Source organism: Rutidosis leptorrhynchoides, chromosome 8, assembly GCF_046630445.1.
Source record: "Rutidosis leptorrhynchoides isolate AG116_Rl617_1_P2 chromosome 8, CSIRO_AGI_Rlap_v1, whole genome shotgun sequence".
Taxonomy (NCBI): Eukaryota; Viridiplantae; Streptophyta; class Magnoliopsida; order Asterales; family Asteraceae; genus Rutidosis; species Rutidosis leptorrhynchoides.
Window position 1 is genome coordinate 269,804,004 of NC_092340.1, and position 17,482 is coordinate 269,821,485.

At 34.3% G+C, this 17,482-nt stretch overlaps 1 protein-coding gene across 1 annotated transcript; it reads left to right on the forward strand.

Moving 5' to 3' along the window:
• The first annotated feature begins 235 nt into the window (after nucleotides 1-235).
• Nucleotides 236-16,804, forward strand: LOC139864209 (uncharacterized). Its single transcript, XM_071852793.1, has 3 exons — nucleotides 236-424; nucleotides 14,484-16,283; nucleotides 16,754-16,804. The coding sequence occupies exons 1-3, from the start codon at nucleotides 236-238 to the stop codon at nucleotides 16,802-16,804; spliced, it is 2,040 nt and encodes a 679-aa protein (XP_071708894.1).
• The last annotated feature ends 678 nt before the right edge of the window (nucleotides 16,805-17,482 follow it).

A 17,482-nucleotide genomic window follows, 5' to 3' on the forward strand; every position in this document is an offset into this window, starting at 1 on the left:
GTTAACAAATCTGACAGCTTTGTTAATTTTCTGAAGGTATATCACCAGTTAATTCTTGGAAATCTATTTGTGTTGTCCACATTTTTTTGTAGTTTTTAAATGTATGTTTATCTTGCAGGGAAATACGATTGCTGATATTTCTTCATCTCTAACTGCAATGACCCTTAAATAAAGTTGCTAATCTACTACTGCAGCATTGGTACTTCTGAATCACCAAGTACTTCATGGTCTGAAAATGCAAGAGGCTCAAGCAACTTTTGTTGACAATGCTGTCCAGAATTCTAGCAAGCTGAAAAGGATGGAAATTGATTTGAACGATGCTAACTTGAAATGGAAAACAGTAGTTGATTTGGCGAAGAAGAAAGAGGAAACACTTCAGCTAATTGAGAAAAAATGTGTTGCTGAGAGATTGGAAAAAGAAAAGGTGATGGAAGAAAAGAGTAAATTATTGAAGGAAGTAGAGGAGTTGAAGAAGTTGCTGGAATAAGAAAGGTGTCTTGTTGATGAAAAAACTATTACTGCTGCTGCCTTAGAGAAAAAATTTATTGATTTGAAGTTTGGTATTCCTGACCTTGTGCAAAGGGTATTGAAATCTGATCTTGTTGGTAAAACTTTTCATGAATATCTTATGACTGTGACGACCCGAAAAATTTCGACTTATTTTGAACTTGATTCTGTAAATGATTTCATAATTCTGACATGATAAGCAAAGTCTATTATCCTGAGTCTCAAAATTTTTGAATTGTTTACATACATTCATTTAACCTCGACCAGTTTTGATGATTCACGAACCATTATTTGTTAATAAATGTGTATATATATATATATATATATATATATATATATATATATATATATATATAAATATAAACATATAATTACATGTATATATAATAACTTAAAATAATAATATATGATATAATTAAATCGTTATTAAAATGAATATATATATATATATATATATATATATATATATATATATATATATATATATATATATATATATATATATATATATATATAGAGTATATTAAATATAATTATTTAATGATTTATAATACTCGTTGATGTTCTGATTGATATTAAGCAGGTTAAATTTAAACTTATATGATTCTAAAATAAACGGTGATCCAAAAATGAGTTATATAAATTATAGGCTTATTAAATGTATATTTAGAATCTAATTATTAAATTTTAGCACTTTTTACATTTTACCCAGGATCGAGTGCGGACAGTTGATTTTATTTTTATTTAATAATTTTAAATAATTAATAACCAATTGTATACCATAATGACTAAAATAAATAAAGGAAATTAATGTAAAAATGGAATTTTTTCGGAGACTTTGTATCTGCCACTGATTAACAAACGGAGCGCGAATTTCAGTGCGTAAAAGAAATATTAAACCAATTGTAGATGACGGCTAACAATTTACACATGTATATTTCCTTGATTATTATTAAATTATTTATTATTAATATTATTAATTATTATTAATTTTATATTATTTCTTTAAATTATTATTATTACATCCGTAAACTTAAATGATGATTGAGGATTTGCTGTCTTTCTCCACTATCTATCTATATCTATATACATAATATACATATACTGACATATGAATCAATATCAATCATCACTCTTCTTCTTTTCCTCATTCCTCTGCTTGCATTTCATGTTTCATTTCTTTTCTTGTTTCACCGACACAACAAAAGACCACATCTTTCTTCTTCATAAAACTTTGATCACCATTTCAAACAACAACCCATCACCTCACATCTATCATCAAAACGCCACCCTCACCCACCGGAGCACCATCACCACCCCGTTAACCTGCTACACCTACTGTTTTATGTCTAAATTTGAACACCAACACGAACCACTTCTGTTTCTTTTGTCACTATATACAGCCGGAACCAAATCACCATCACTTCAAATTAACTTCACCAACTCCACTACTATTATTTTCTATTTCACAAGCTTAAACCATGATCACCTACACCATGAATCACCCCTTCTTCAATCAACCCGTCACCTTCCCTCACCATTGTAGCGACCCGGCAAAATCATCATCGACGGCGCCGTCTACTTCGGTCCCGCTACGTGGTCATAAGTCTTTAAAACAACGTTTGACCAAAATATGTCGCATTCATTTCAAATATAAAGATGTTTCAAAGTTTACAAAGTAGTTCAACGACTAAACATGTTACAGTGTTTAAAGCACAATTAAAACATATGCGACACAATTTAAAGTAAGTCAAAAGACGCTCCACGTATGCATGTATACTCGACATCTAAGCAAGTATCAAAAAGTATAGTGCGGAAGCATGTATCTCTTAGCATTCAAGGACCTAAGAAAAACATAGAAAATATGTCAACGAAAATGTTGGTGAAATCATAGGTGTATGTATAAAGTATGTTTTGAACCACAAGATTTAGTATAAAGTGAATATCAAGTGTATACATCCCAAAAGATGTTATTTGTATCACGAGCACCCAATTACCAAAGCTTAACTGAATCTTACCTCTGCATAATAGTGTTAGAACCTACACTATATCCCGAAAATACGTTTCATTCATCCGAATGAGGGTTCGTCAAACCTGTATGGCCACACAACATAAGTTCTCGCTTACACCCTACAAGTGTAACTAATGATAATTGGACTTGAGGATTTTTGTTCTAACTCGTATGTATCTTTGCTTTCGTATTTGTGTTCAAAGTATAAAAGTATAAATCATTTGTGTTTTCTCATCCCAAGTATAAGTTTAAAAGAGTAAAAGTGGGACTATGATCTCACCTTGAGTGCACGAATGTAAATGTACTTCACAAAGTAAACGTGTGCAAGAAAGAATGCTAGTCTCGACCTAAACAATAGGTTGTATCAATATCGGTAAGCATGAAGTTAGTCAAAGTGCTCAATTAGTCCTATGGCTCGTTACGACTCGATTAATAGATAGCATGTGAATCACGTTGTCAAGTTTCATGCAAGATACAAGTATAAAAGCCTGTTAGAACGATTGCATAAGTATTCGGTTAAGTTTGAATAAAAGTCAACTTTGGTCAAGTCAAAGTCAACGAAAATGTCAACACGTTCGGGTCGGGTCTCGGACAATTTTTCTGAGTTTTATAATCATATATGAGCATGTTAGAACAAGTTACATGTTAATCGGAGGTGCGTAGCATAGTTAGAATTAAACGGTAAACGACCAACCCAAACAGAATCTGGTAGTTCATTTGGACGGCGTCCAAATAGGCAGGACGGCGCCCAGATGTGAAGGGCTGGACGGAATCCAAATGTTTGGACGGCGTTCCAATCAGTACACAGATCCTGCTTGCTGAAATTACACAAGTGCACGAACCAAAACTCAAACAATCCCAATTTATGATCCGCAAACAATCATAACATGTATCTTATATCGCCGGAAAGGTATTTTGACGAGGAAAACAACTAAGCACATTTCATCAATCAATTCAAGATTTATAACAACCAAAACCACATTAAATGTTCACCATTAATTGCATCCAAGTTCATAAATGCACATTGATGATTCGGGAATTGAATGCACACATATAATACGCCGTTTCGTAGGCAATTTCGCGCACAATACAACTAAATACTTACAAACAACATTGTCAAGCATTTAATGCATCAAAAGTTCATAATTAAGTCTATCAAACTCTAACCAAAATTACAAAATTAATAATCATGTTAGCGAAGCTTTCTTGATCAACCTACACATCAAAGTGGAGCTAGTGATGCTAGTAACATATTTAATACATGCACTTTTAACATCTAACAACATTTAAGCAACTAAATCTCGAGATCAAACACACAATCTGAAAGGACCTGTCCTAATCCATCTAGACGAATACATTACATTTGGTTACATCGCGAGGTACTTGACCTCTATATGATACATTTTACAAACATTGCATTCGTTTTTAAAAGACAAACTTTTATTTCATCGAAAATTGACGGCATGCATACCATTTCATAATATATCCAACTATAATTGACTTAATAATAATCTTAATGAACTCAACGACTCGAATACAACGTCTTTTGAAATATGTCATGAATGACTCCAAGTAATATCTTTAAAATGAGCAAATGCACAGCGAAAGATTTCTTTCATACCTGAGAATAAACATGCTTTAAAGTGTCAACCAAAAGGTTGGTGAGTTCATTAGTTTAACATAAATAATCGTTTCCATCATTTTAATAGACCACAAGAATTTCATTTCCAGTTCTCATAAATATACGTCCCATGCATAGAGACAAAAATATCATTCATATGGATTGAACACCTGGTAACCGACATTAACAAGATGCATATAAGAATATCCCCTATCATTTCGGGAAATCCTTCGGACATGATATAAAACAACATCGAAGTACTAAAGCATCCGGTACTTTGGATGGGGTTCGTCGGGCCCATAGATCTATCATTAGGATTCGCGTCAATTAGTAGATCGGTTTACTAATTCTTAGGTTACCAAGCAAAAGGGGCATATTCGGCTTCGATCATTCAACCATATAATGTAGTTTCGATTACTTGTGTCTATTTCGTAAAACATTTATAAAAGCAGCGCATGTATTCTCAGTCCCAAAAATATATATTGTAAAAGCATTTAAAAAGGGAGCAAATGAAACTCACCTAATGTATTTTGTAGTAAAAATACATATTACGACATTGAACAATTGTAGGGTTGGCCTCGGATTCACGAACCTATATCAATTGTATATCTATTAAAATATGTAATCGTAATCGAGTAGGTTTATATAATTATTATTAATAATATACTTGTTATAGTATTTGATATCTAGATCAATTTAATATTTTTAATTTATGTATATAGTATAACTAATATTTATCGTTCTTTGTACTATGTTAAAATATGTATTAGGGTTTATATATGATAACAATATATTTACGTATTATCTGATACATTTTATATATATATAGTTTAGTAATTATCATTAATAATAATAACAGTATGGTGATATGTTATTTTAATATTATTGTAATGTACTTTTATATAAAAATATATCCATTTGTAATAATACTAGTAATGATAGGAATGATAATAATAACGATTGTAATAATAATAATACTAATAATAATAATAATAGCAACTATGAATATAAAAATTTTACTACTAAAGATAATAATGATAATAAATTTACTAATAACAATACTAATTATTATGTTAATAATAATAATGGTTATAAATGATAATCAATAGTAATAATAATAGTTCTAATACTTAATAGTAAATTAATATATATATATATATATATATATATATATATATATATATATATATATATATATATATATATATATATATATATATATATATATATATATATATATATATATATATATATATATATAACACTAATGATATGTGTAATAATAATAATAACAATAATAATTATAGCAAATATAATCATATTTATGATAATAATAATAGTAATAATAATTAATATTAATGAGTAATAAGAATAATAATAATAATTAAATAAATATAGACTACCTCAAAATAAAAAGAATTCCAAACAGAAAAACAGCCCTTGCGTGGCTCGAACCCACAACCTCTCGAAACCCGACACTGCACTTAACCATCTGCTCCACAACATTTTTCTGATTAAACACAGAACCATTTATTTATAACTATTATCCTAATATCTTCTCCTTTTTCAAGTCAGTCGATCATTGAATCAAAACCAGTTCCAAATATAAGTTGTTCGTTTTTTAGTAATTAAGAATAAAACGAAATTAACCTATATTGAGGGTTTAAAATAATTTAGCAATCGAAAAAAAAAATGATTACTGCTACTGCAGTTCGTAGAGAAGGAAAAAAAAAGAAATTGTGATTTTGATTTGGAGGACGTTATAGGCTATGATCATAACATGAAAAATGTTTTAAATCTTCTTTTGAAACTATCTGGAAATCCAATTTAACTTAAAACATAAAAACAATCTCTAATTTTCATCAAGAACACTCGGTTTGACTTTTGATCGAAACTTTGACTTTCAAAATTAGAATTTGTTAAGAAGATTTGGAAGATGAAACTTGACAGATAGTTTAAATGAAAGGTTTACCACAGAACTGCATTAAAGGATTTTTAATTCAAACTCAAATTTAATGTTTTGGAAAAATGGGTGAAGAACAGGGCATTTGTGTTGGTTTCTTCATATTAGAACTTGATTTTGTTGTTTTTAACTCCCATTGTGTTTGTAGAGTATTAGGTAAAGGTTAATAAGCATGTTTACAGCTAATGTAGTTCAATTACAGATTGTGTTGTAGCCTAGGCACTCGACAAAGATGATTCCCTCAGTACACAATATATATTAGAAAAATAAAAAGGAAAATTGATAGCTAATAGAGTTTAGATTTATTCAGTGATTAAATCTTTGATTGTACGACCTTAAAGACACAAAATCAAATTCATCACAGCCTGAAAACGATGCAAAACAGATTTTTGATTTTATTATGTATTTGTACGCGTATTGATATTATTAAGTATTAATATATTGTATATCTGTATATATCATAAACGTATCTGTATAATTCAGTATCTATATATATATAATTATCTATTTATATATATTTATATTTATTGTGTATATATCTGTATGTATATCAAAATTTATGTATCATAATTAATCTTATAAATATGAATACAACTACAATAATAATATCACTCTTAATATTAATTATAATGATAATACTAACATTAATAATAAAATTTATAATAGTAATTTTAACATTGAAAATAATATTATTAATGATAATATTAATAATTTGTATTTATTTTTATGGTAACTATATTAATAATAATGAATATAAAAATAATAATAATGAACAAAATTATAATCTTGTTACTAAGTATAATAATAATTATATTAATGATGACAATAATAGTATTATTAATAAAAATTTTATAACAACTTAAATGTATTAACTTCCATCCTTAATATATATTAATATTAATAACACTGATATTAATATTAACATTAATAATCTTAATGAAGTAATGTTAATAATTTTTGTATAATAATTATATATATATATATTTTAACTTGTAACCTCATTCAATCCATTAATTTTGTATGTTATACAATATTCACTAATCGATAATAACATATGATATTTAGACTTTTTATGTACAATCTCATATACCTAATAATCGTTTAGAGAAATTATATATCTTTATATATGGTTTTCAGTTTTATAACTATTTTATTATCTTATATATTATTTTGCATTCTTACTTCTGTTTATTATATTGAGATTTGATTATTCTAAGTTAGTATATTTATATTTATATACATATTTAATTACAAATAATTGTTCGTGAATCGTCGAAACTGGTCGAATGGTTGAATGAAACTATGTAAACTGTTCAAAAGTTTTGAGACTCAACATTTCAAACTTTGCTTATCGTATCGAAATCATATAAAGATTAAGTTTAAACTGGGTCGGAAATTCCCGGGTCGTCACACAATCTTCAAGTTCATGCTAGTAAATCTAAAACAACGAGATCGAGCATACAAATCATATATTCATGTTAGACTCGAGCCATAGACACTAACAAACACTTTTATAAGTCAAAAATATCAAGAACATGAAATCTAGTGATTTTAGAAAGTTACCCAAATGCAATGAAGTTGGTATGGATTCGAAGAGGAAGATGCAAGGATTCCGAGATGTAATTTGTTTGAGTTGACGCTTGCTAAATCTTGAATAGATGATGAATCTTTGTTTGAGAGTTGAGAGGATTTGGAAGTATCAAAAAGAAGAAAGAGGAGGTGAGTGAGTGAGTGGAGGAGAAAGGTTTGACTAGTTGACCTAGTTAAATCTTTAGTCTCTTGGCAAGTTTAGTCCCTCAAGTTTAAGAGCGGGTGCGTGAATTACCTAAACGGAATATTTTAAGAACGCGTATTAATGGAAGATGTTACGATTATATAACGAACTTTTAAAATAATTAAACAGAAAACAAACGGAAAAAGACGGGATGTTACATTACCTACTCCTTAAAAGAAATTTCGTCCTGAAATTTAAGTAGATGTAGTGGTCGTTGTTTCTTCCTTGGGATCTTGTGTTGCCGACTCTACGAATAAGTGAGGATAATTTCTTTACATTTGATCTTGTCTTTCCCAAGTAAACTCGGGTCCCCTTTTGGCGTTCTAACGGACTTTGACAATTGGAATTCGGCTTTGTTTTAGCGTTTTGAGGGAGTGGTCCACAATTTCAACCGGTTCTTCCACAAAGTGAAGTTTGTCATCAATAGTAAGCTCCTCGAGAGGGATGACTAGTTCGGGTTCGGCAAAACACTTCTTTAAATTTGATACATGGAAAGTAGGATGAACGGAGCTCATTTGAGGCGGGAGATCTAAACGATAAGCAACGGTTCCAACACGCTCCAAGATTTCGAAAGGACCAATATACCGCGGATTTAGTTTCCCGCGTTTCCCGAAACGGATTACACCTTTCCAAGGTGCGAATTTTAACATTACGCGGTCACCGACTTGGAATTCGAGGTCGTTGCGTCTAATGTCGGTATAGCTCTTTTGACGACTACAGGCCATCCTAAGCCTATCTCGGATTTGAAAGATCTTCTCGGTTGTTTCATGAATGAGTTCAGGTCCGTGATTTGTGTGTCGCCTGCTTTGGTCCAACAAAGAGGTGAACGGCATTTTTGGCCATATAATACTTCGAATGGTGCGGCGTTAATACTCGCTTGATAACTATTGTTGTAGGAGAATTCAGCGAGAGGCAAGCGCTTGTCCCAAGCTTTTCCGAAATCGATAACGTAAGCTCGTAACATGTCTTCCAAGGTTTGAATTGTGCGTTTGCTTTGTCCGTCAGTTTGCGGATGGTATGCGGTGCTCATGTCTAATCGTGTTCCCAACGCTTCTTGTAAAGTACGCCAGAATCTAGAAACAAAACGGCCATCTCGATCGGAAATAATTGATAATGGTACACCGTGACGGGCTACGATCTCTTTAATGTAAAGTTGTGCAAGTTTCTCCATTTTGTCGGTTTCCTTCATGGCAAGGAAGTGAGCAGATTTGGTGAGACAGTCTACAATAACCCAAATAGTATCATAACCGCTTGCCGTTCTTGGTAGTTTTGTGATAAAATCCATCGTTATTCTTTCCCACTTCTATTGCGGGATTTCAGGTTGTTGAAGTAATCCGGATGGTCTTTGATGTTCGGCTTTGACTTCGGAGCAAGTTAGGCACTTTCCAACATAAGTAGTGACGTCCCTTTTAATGTTCAGCCACCAATATTGTTCTTTAAGGTCGTGGTACATCTTATTGGCATCGAGGTGAATCTAATACCTTGATTTATGGGCTTCGTCTAGAATAAGGTTTCGCAAGTCCCCATAACTAGGCACCCAAATTCTTCCGGTGAAATATCGGAGTCCGGTCTCCTTAACTTCGAATCAAGAGGTGAGGACGTTTAAGCGTTCGAGAGAAATGTTTTCATCCTTGAGAGCCTCATCTTGGGCTACCCGAATTTGGTTATTGAGATTGGTAAGGATGGTGATGTTTAAAGCTCGGACACGAAGAGGCACCGCTCTTTCTTTTCGACTTAAGGCATCGGCTACTACATTCACCTTTCACGGATGGTAACGAAGCTCACAATCATAATCATTCAAAGTTTCAATCCACCGCCGTTGTCTCATGTTTAGTTGCTTTTGATTGAAGATGTGTTAGAGGATTTTGTGATCGGTGAAGATGGTACTTATGGTCCCATAAAGATAATGTCTCCACATTTTGAGTGCAAAGACAACGGCTCCGAGTTCGAGATTATGGGTCGTGTAGTTCCGTTCATGAATTTTTAGTTGTCGAGATGCATAAGCAATGACTTTCTTTCGTTGCATCAATACACACCCAAAACCATGTTTCGAGGCATCACAATATATAACAAAATCATCATTACCTTCGGGAAGTGACAAGATAGGGCAGGTGGTTAGCTTTGTCTTCAAGATTTGAAACGCGTATTCTTGTTCGGTTGCCCAAATGAATTTCTTTCCCTTGTGAGTTAACGCGGTTAGAGGACGTGCAACCAAATAAAAGTTTTCGATGAATCTATGATAGTACCCTGCGAGACCCAAGAATTGACGAATGTGAGTAGGAGTAGTAGGGGTCTCCCATTTGCTAATGGCTTCGATTTTTGCGGGATCGACCTTAATACCTTGATCTCTTACAACATGACCAAGAAATTGAACTACCTTCAACCAAAATTCACACTTGGAGAACTTGGCATAGAGTCGTTCTTGTCTCAAGAGTTCGAGCACAAGTCGAAGGTGTTGTTTGTGCTCTTCTTCGCTTTTAGAATAGACCAAGATGTCATCGATGAATACAATAATGAATTTGTCGATATACGGTTTGCACACGCGGTTCATAAGATCCATGAACACCGCCAGTGCATTAGTTAGACCAAATGGCATGACAAGGAATTCGTAACTACCATAGCGAGTCCGGAAAGCGGTTTTGGAGACATCTTCCCCCTTAACCCTTAGTTGATGATAACCCGAGCGGAGATTGATTTTTGAATATACACAAGATCCTTGTAGTTGATCGAAGAGGTCATCGATGCGTGGAAGAGGATATCGGTTCTTAACCGTCAAATTGTTTAGTTTACGATAGTCGATGCACATTCGTAGGGATCCATCTTTCTTCTTAACGAATAAGATCGGAGCACCCCATGGTGAATGGCTAGGTTGGATAAAACCACGGTCAAGTAGTTCTTGGATTTGACTTTGCAATTCTTGCATTTCGGATGGAGCAAGTCTATATGGTGCACGTGCTACGAGTGCGGCTCTCGGAATAAGTTCGATTTGGAATTCTAACGGTCGATGAGGTGGGAGACCAGGCAATTCGTCGGGAAAAACATCGGAAAAGTCACTAACAATTGGCACATCATAGATATGCTTCTCGTCGGTCTCAACTTTCTTAACGTGGGCTAGAATCGCGAAACAACCTTTACAAAGGTATTTTTCAACTTTAAGGCACGAGACGAGGTTGAGTCCGGTGCAACTCTTATTGCCATAGACAATCAAGGGTTCACCATTCTCGATAGGAATTTGAATCGCTTTAAGATCGCAAAGGATGTGAGATTTCATTTTGGCTAACCAATCCATACCAATTATTACATCGAAGCTCCCTAGCTCTATAGGTATCAAGTCAATTTCAAACTCTTTACCCATTAAGTTTAACGTACACTGATAATGCTAAAAACGAACATATATTTCATAGCATTATCCCTCAAGAAAGACAAGCTTTTAGTTGCAATTGTTCTATTTACAAGTGATATTCGTTTAAATAATAAAAGGTGAAGACAAAAGACAGATTCGATGAATTGAAGATGCAAACGGCCAAAAAGCTCAAAAGTACAAAGTACAATCAAAGTGGTTCAAATTATTGATGAGAAACGTCTCAAAATTACAAGAGTGCAAGACGCAAAACGCAAAATACAAGATATTAAATTGTACGAAAGGACGTTCGAAAATCCAGAACCGGGACCAGAGTCAACTCTCAACGCTCGACGCAACGGACTAAAAATTACAAGTCAACTATGCACATGAATATAATATAATATTTAAATAATTCTTAAAATTATTTATATATTATATATTATATTTAAAATCGTCGGCAAAGCTAGGAAACAAATCATGTGAGCTGGAAAAAGTGGCCATGCGATCGCATGGCCTGAAGGCCTAAATCCCATGCGATCGCATGGCAGTAGGTAGCTGGCCACATGCCTATAAATTCGCAGTTTTGGTTGATCATATATCCATCTTTTTCTTTTCCTATCTATCAACGTATATATATTTATATTTATATTATAATTTTAATTTTAATTTTAAATTCTAATAATAAGGGTATGTTAGCGAATGTTGTAAGGGTGTAAGTCGAAATTCTGTCAGTGTAACGCTACACTATTTTTAATCATTGTAAGTTATGTTCAATCTTTTTAATTTAATGTCCCGTAGCTAAGTTATTATTATGCTTATTTAATGCCGAAGTAATCGTGATTTTGGGCTAAATATTAAAATTGGGTAATTGGGCTTTGGACAAAAAAACGACACTTTTAGAAATTAGACTATGGGCTATTAATGGGTTTTATATTAACTAAATGATACCTCGTTGATTTAATATATAGACTTATAATTTGACGTATTTATATATAACCACATACGCTTGACTGAGTACGGTGGGCGGGATATCTATAAATACCAATAATTGTTCATTTTACCGGACACGGAACTGGATTAATAGTTAATAGACTTGTTGAAACAGGGGTGGATTACATTCAAGGGTAATTGGTGTAATTGTTAACAAAGTAGTAAAACCTTGGTCTACACGCAGTCGATAACCTGGTGTATTTATTAAACAAAGTATTAAGACCTTGTTACAATTCGAATCCCCAATTAGTTAGAATATTTGACTTCGGGAATAAGAATAATTTGACGAAGACTTTCGCACTTTATGATTATGACTGATGGACTATTATGGACAAATCCGTATGGATATATCGAATAATCCAGGACAAATGACAATTAACCCATGGTAATAAAACTAAAATCAACACGTCAAACATCTTGATTACGGAAGTTTAAATAAGCATAATTTATATATTTCATATTTAATTGTACTTTTAATTATCGCACTTTTATTTATTGTCATTTTATTTAATTGCATTTTTAATTATCGTACTCTTTAATTATCGCAATTTTATTTTATCGCACTTGTATTTATCGCAATTTCATTATCGTTATTTACTTTACGCTTTAAATTAAGTTATATTTATTTTTAATATTTTACATTAGGTTTTAACTGCGACTAAAGTTTTAAAATCGATAAACCGGTCATTAAACGGTAAAAACCCCCTTTATAATAATAATACTACTTATATATATTTTTGTATTTTTACAATTATAAGTTAAAACTAATATAGCATTAAACTTAGCTAGAGTTCCTTGTGGACGAACTGGACTTACTAAAAACTACACTACTGTACGATTAGGTACACTGCCTATAAGTGTTGTAGCATGGTTTAGGTATATCCACTCTTTAAATAAATAAATAACTTGTGTAAAATTGTATCGTATTTAATAGTATTTCCTTGTAAAAATTATAACTATTTTATACACCGCCTCACACACATCAAGTATTTTTGGCGCCACTGCCGGGGACTTCTTGCTTAAACACCGGAAGCGCAACGCTATATAATATAAAAAAAAGATTTTATTAGAATTTTATTAAATTTTTATTAAAAATATACGTTTTTAAAAAATATAAAAAAATACAAAAATATAAAAAGAAAAATAACAATATATATATATTTTTAAGAGTTTGTTAAATTTATATATAAAATTATAAAATATTTCTATTTCTATTTTTAGTTTGTAAAAATATAAGTTTTATTTAATTTATACTTTTTATAAATTTTAATACAGAAAATTAAAACAGAAAAAAAAAACATTCGGGCCACTACACTGTAGCAGCCCAGAACCTGGCCCGAAACCCTTATCCATGCGACCGCATGGATTTTTAACGTGAGGACCATGCGATCGCATGGCCCTGTCTGACACGCCACATTTGACCTAAATCTGCATTATTTACGGAGTATTATTTATTATTATTAAAACCCTAATTAGGGTTTAATTTTAAATTAATTAGTTTTAGTTTTTATTATTAATTTGTATTTTTAGTTTAATTAGTTTTATTAATATATAAAATTAATACTTTAATAAAATAAATAATATAAAAATAATATTTTTATAAAAATTGTACTTTTTACAACTTTAAATAATATAAAAATTGACACTTTCCCCACCCCAAAAGCAAACAACTAATCCTAATTTGTAAATGGAAATTGCTCCTATTTTCTAGTGAATTAGAAGCCGTAACCTACATCATTAAACTTGCGGCATTTTTCTGATTCTGTGAGTTCGATTTTCGCCGGCAAGCGTTTCGAAACGCGCCGCCACGCGCCGTCGCTCAGTTCGCCGGAATTTTTTCCGGGCACTTTCTCTGTTCTTTTCGTAGGTATTAAAACGAAGCTTCGCTAATTCCGCCGCCTCCTGCTGCCCTTGTGCCGTCGCTAGCCACCGCTGCCGGAATTTCCTTGTTTACACAAGGATGTGTTTGTTTCTTTCTACCCTTAAACTTCTTTTACCTTTAACCTTACTTTGACTGTATTATCCTAATCTTGTGAGCCTTACTTTTTTGTATACTAGTTATGTGATTGGTATTATTAGAATATACGGAGTATTTTTCTATCTTGCTGAACTTGTTTTTTTATTTATTTTCTTATCTCATCTATTTATTTCTTACTATTTGCTATCTTTTTCCTATCTTTTGCCTTACTTTGACTGTTTACTATTGTATAGCCTGGTCTTTATTGTATTTTACTTTTTTGTTTTGAATTCTCTCAATTTTTATTTTCTTTATAGGTTAATATAGACCCTACTAGCACCTATGATCACCTGAGGTCATGTCCTCCTAGATTAGGGGCGGATAGGACTAGAGGGGTTAGAGGGGGTAATAGGGTTGCTACCCCGGGTGGGATTAGAGTGGGTAGTTGGAATATAGGAACCTTGACGGGTAAGAGGATTGAGCTCGTTGATACATTTCTTAAGAGTAATGTAGACATAGGGTGTGTTCAAGAGACTAGATGGAAGGGTGAAGGGGCGGTAGATATTAAAGACTATAGGTTGTGGTACTCGGGTTCTAGGATAGCACGAAACGGGGTAGGTATCTTTTTGGGCAAACTACATAAGGATAACGTTGTTGACGTAAGTAGGCTTAGCGATAGGATTATGTCGGTTAGTCTAATTATTAAGGAGGACACTTTCACGGTCATAAGCGCATACGCACCTCACACGGGCTTAAGTGATGCGGAAAAGAAGAGTTTATGGGAATTGTTAGATGAGGTAGTGAGGGGGTGCCCAGCTGACCATCGATTGATTATAGGGGGTGATCTGAATGGACACATAGGAGTGGAGGCAGAAGGTTACGAGGGAGCCCATGGGGGCTTTGGGTTTGGCCCTAGAAACGAAGAAGGGCGCTCAATCCTGGAGTTTGCCATTGCCCACGAGATGGTCGTAGCAAACTCTTTCTTCAAGAAGAGGGATGCTCAGTTAGCTACTTTTCATAGCGGGGGTCGTAGCACCCAGATTGACTTTTTGCTCCTCCGTAAAGGGGAACTTAGGACTTGTAGGGACTGTAAGGTCCTTCCAGCATTGACGTGCTCCTCCCAGCATCGATTGTTGGTCATGGACCTAGTCACTCGGGGAAGAGTTGGTAGGATGGCCAGGGTTGTGCAACCTAGAGTCCTTTGGAAGAACCTGCATGGAGCGAATACAGAGACTTTTAGAGCGACTGTTGCTGATAGATTGAGGGTAGAAGGGGATTACGTAGCCCCTACTGATGTAGATCAGATTTGGAACCGCATGGCGTCCGCTATCAGAGATGTGGCAAAAGAGACTTTAGGGGTGGCAATAGGGACATCGAGAGCCCATAAGAGTAGTAGAGAATCGTGGTGGCTTAATGACGATGTCCAAATGAAAGTCGCGTTAAAACAAACGAGGTTTAGGGAGCTCATTACTTTTGGAGAAGGGACACCTGCAGAGAGAACTAGGATAGAAGAAAGATATAAAGAAGCTAAAAGAGAAGCAAAGAAGGCCGTAGCTATTGCTAAAGACAAAGCATATGAAGATTTATATAGGAAACTAAACTCTAAAGAGGGAGCTAATGACATATATAGGATAGCTAAAGCTAGGGATCGAAGAAGCAGGGACTTGGTTAACGTCAAATTTATCAAGAATGAAGCGGGTCAAACTATAGTGAAAGAAGACCTTATTAGGAATAGATGGGAGGAGTATTTTGCATCCCTCTTCTGTAGGGAAAGACCCGAGCGGAACGGGGAACTCCATGAGGTTCGTGAGTATCAAAACAACTGTTTCTGTACGAGGATTAACCAGGAGGAAGTTAGATCGTCTCTACGAAAGATGGGGAGAAACAAAGCAGTAGGACCAGACCAAATTCCGATTGAGGCATGTAGGTGCCTAGGAGATGAAGGGGTTAGATGGCTGACAAACCTTTTCAACATGACGTTTAGAAGCGCAAAGATGCCTATAGAATGGAGACTTAGTGAGGTTATTCCCATTTACAAAAATAAGGGAGATGCGCAAATATGTAGTAATTATAGAGGCATAAAGTTACTTAGTCATACAATGAAGCTTTGGGAGAGAGTGATTGAGACGAGGCTCCGATGTGAGACAAAGGTTTCAGAGAACCAGTTCGGTTTCATGCCAGGACGTTCGTCGATAGAAGCAATCCACATCGTTAGAAGCCTTATGGAGAAGTATAGGGAAAAACAAAAGAACCTACACATGGCATTCGTAGACTTGGAAAAGGCTTATGACTGTGTCCCGCGTGAGCTGATTTGGAAGACCCTTAATGTTAGGGGTGTCCCAAGTAGATATATAAGGACTATTAGAGATATGTATGAGGGGGCGAAGACTCGTGTACGTACGACGGTAGGAAACACTGAGTTTTTCCCAGTAGAGGTAGGTTTACATCAGGGATCGGCCCTTAGCCCATATCTTTTTGCTTTGATTCTAGACGAACTGACTCAAAGGATACAAGATAACATCCCATGGTGCCTAATATTCGCGGACAATATAGTATTAGTTTCGGATTCCCAGGATGAGCTTAACAGAAGGATAGAGCAATGGAGGAGCGCCCTAGAATCAAATGGCCTACGGATTAGCATACTTAAGTCGGAGTACCTTAGATGTGATTTCAGGACGAGCGAAGAGGAACAAGAGGATATTGTGGACGTCCAAATTGGGGACCAAATTTTACCTCCACAAGAGTCCTTTAGATATTTAGGCTCGATGCTTCACAAATCGGGAAGGATAGATGAGGACGTGACACATCGTATACGAGTAGGATGGTTGAAGTGGAGGGCAGCGAAAGGGGTGTTGTGCGACAAGAAGGTACCCCTTAAATTGAAAGGGAAATTCTTCAAGGTGGCAATCAGACCGGCCATGTTGTACGGATCGGAGTGTTGGCCAATGACGAAAGCCTAGGAGAGAAGGATGGAGGTGGCAGAAATGAGGATGCTTAGGTGGACGTGTGGTAAGACAATGCTAGATTTGATACCAAATGGAGTTTTTAGGGAGAACTTGAAAGTTGGGAACATAACCAACAAGCTGAGGGAAGGACGACTAAGATGGTTTGGATATGTTTTGAGGCGCCCACTTTTAGCCCCGGTTAGGAGAGTCGAGACCCTTGTTGTTGGGCGCGTAAGGAGAAGGGGTAGACCCAGACGTAGGTTGGAGGATAGATTGAAGCTTGACATGAAGGAGCTCTTATTGACTAAGGACATGACTTCTGATAGGAATTTGTGGAGGAGTAGAATTAGAATAGATGACTAGGCTCTACA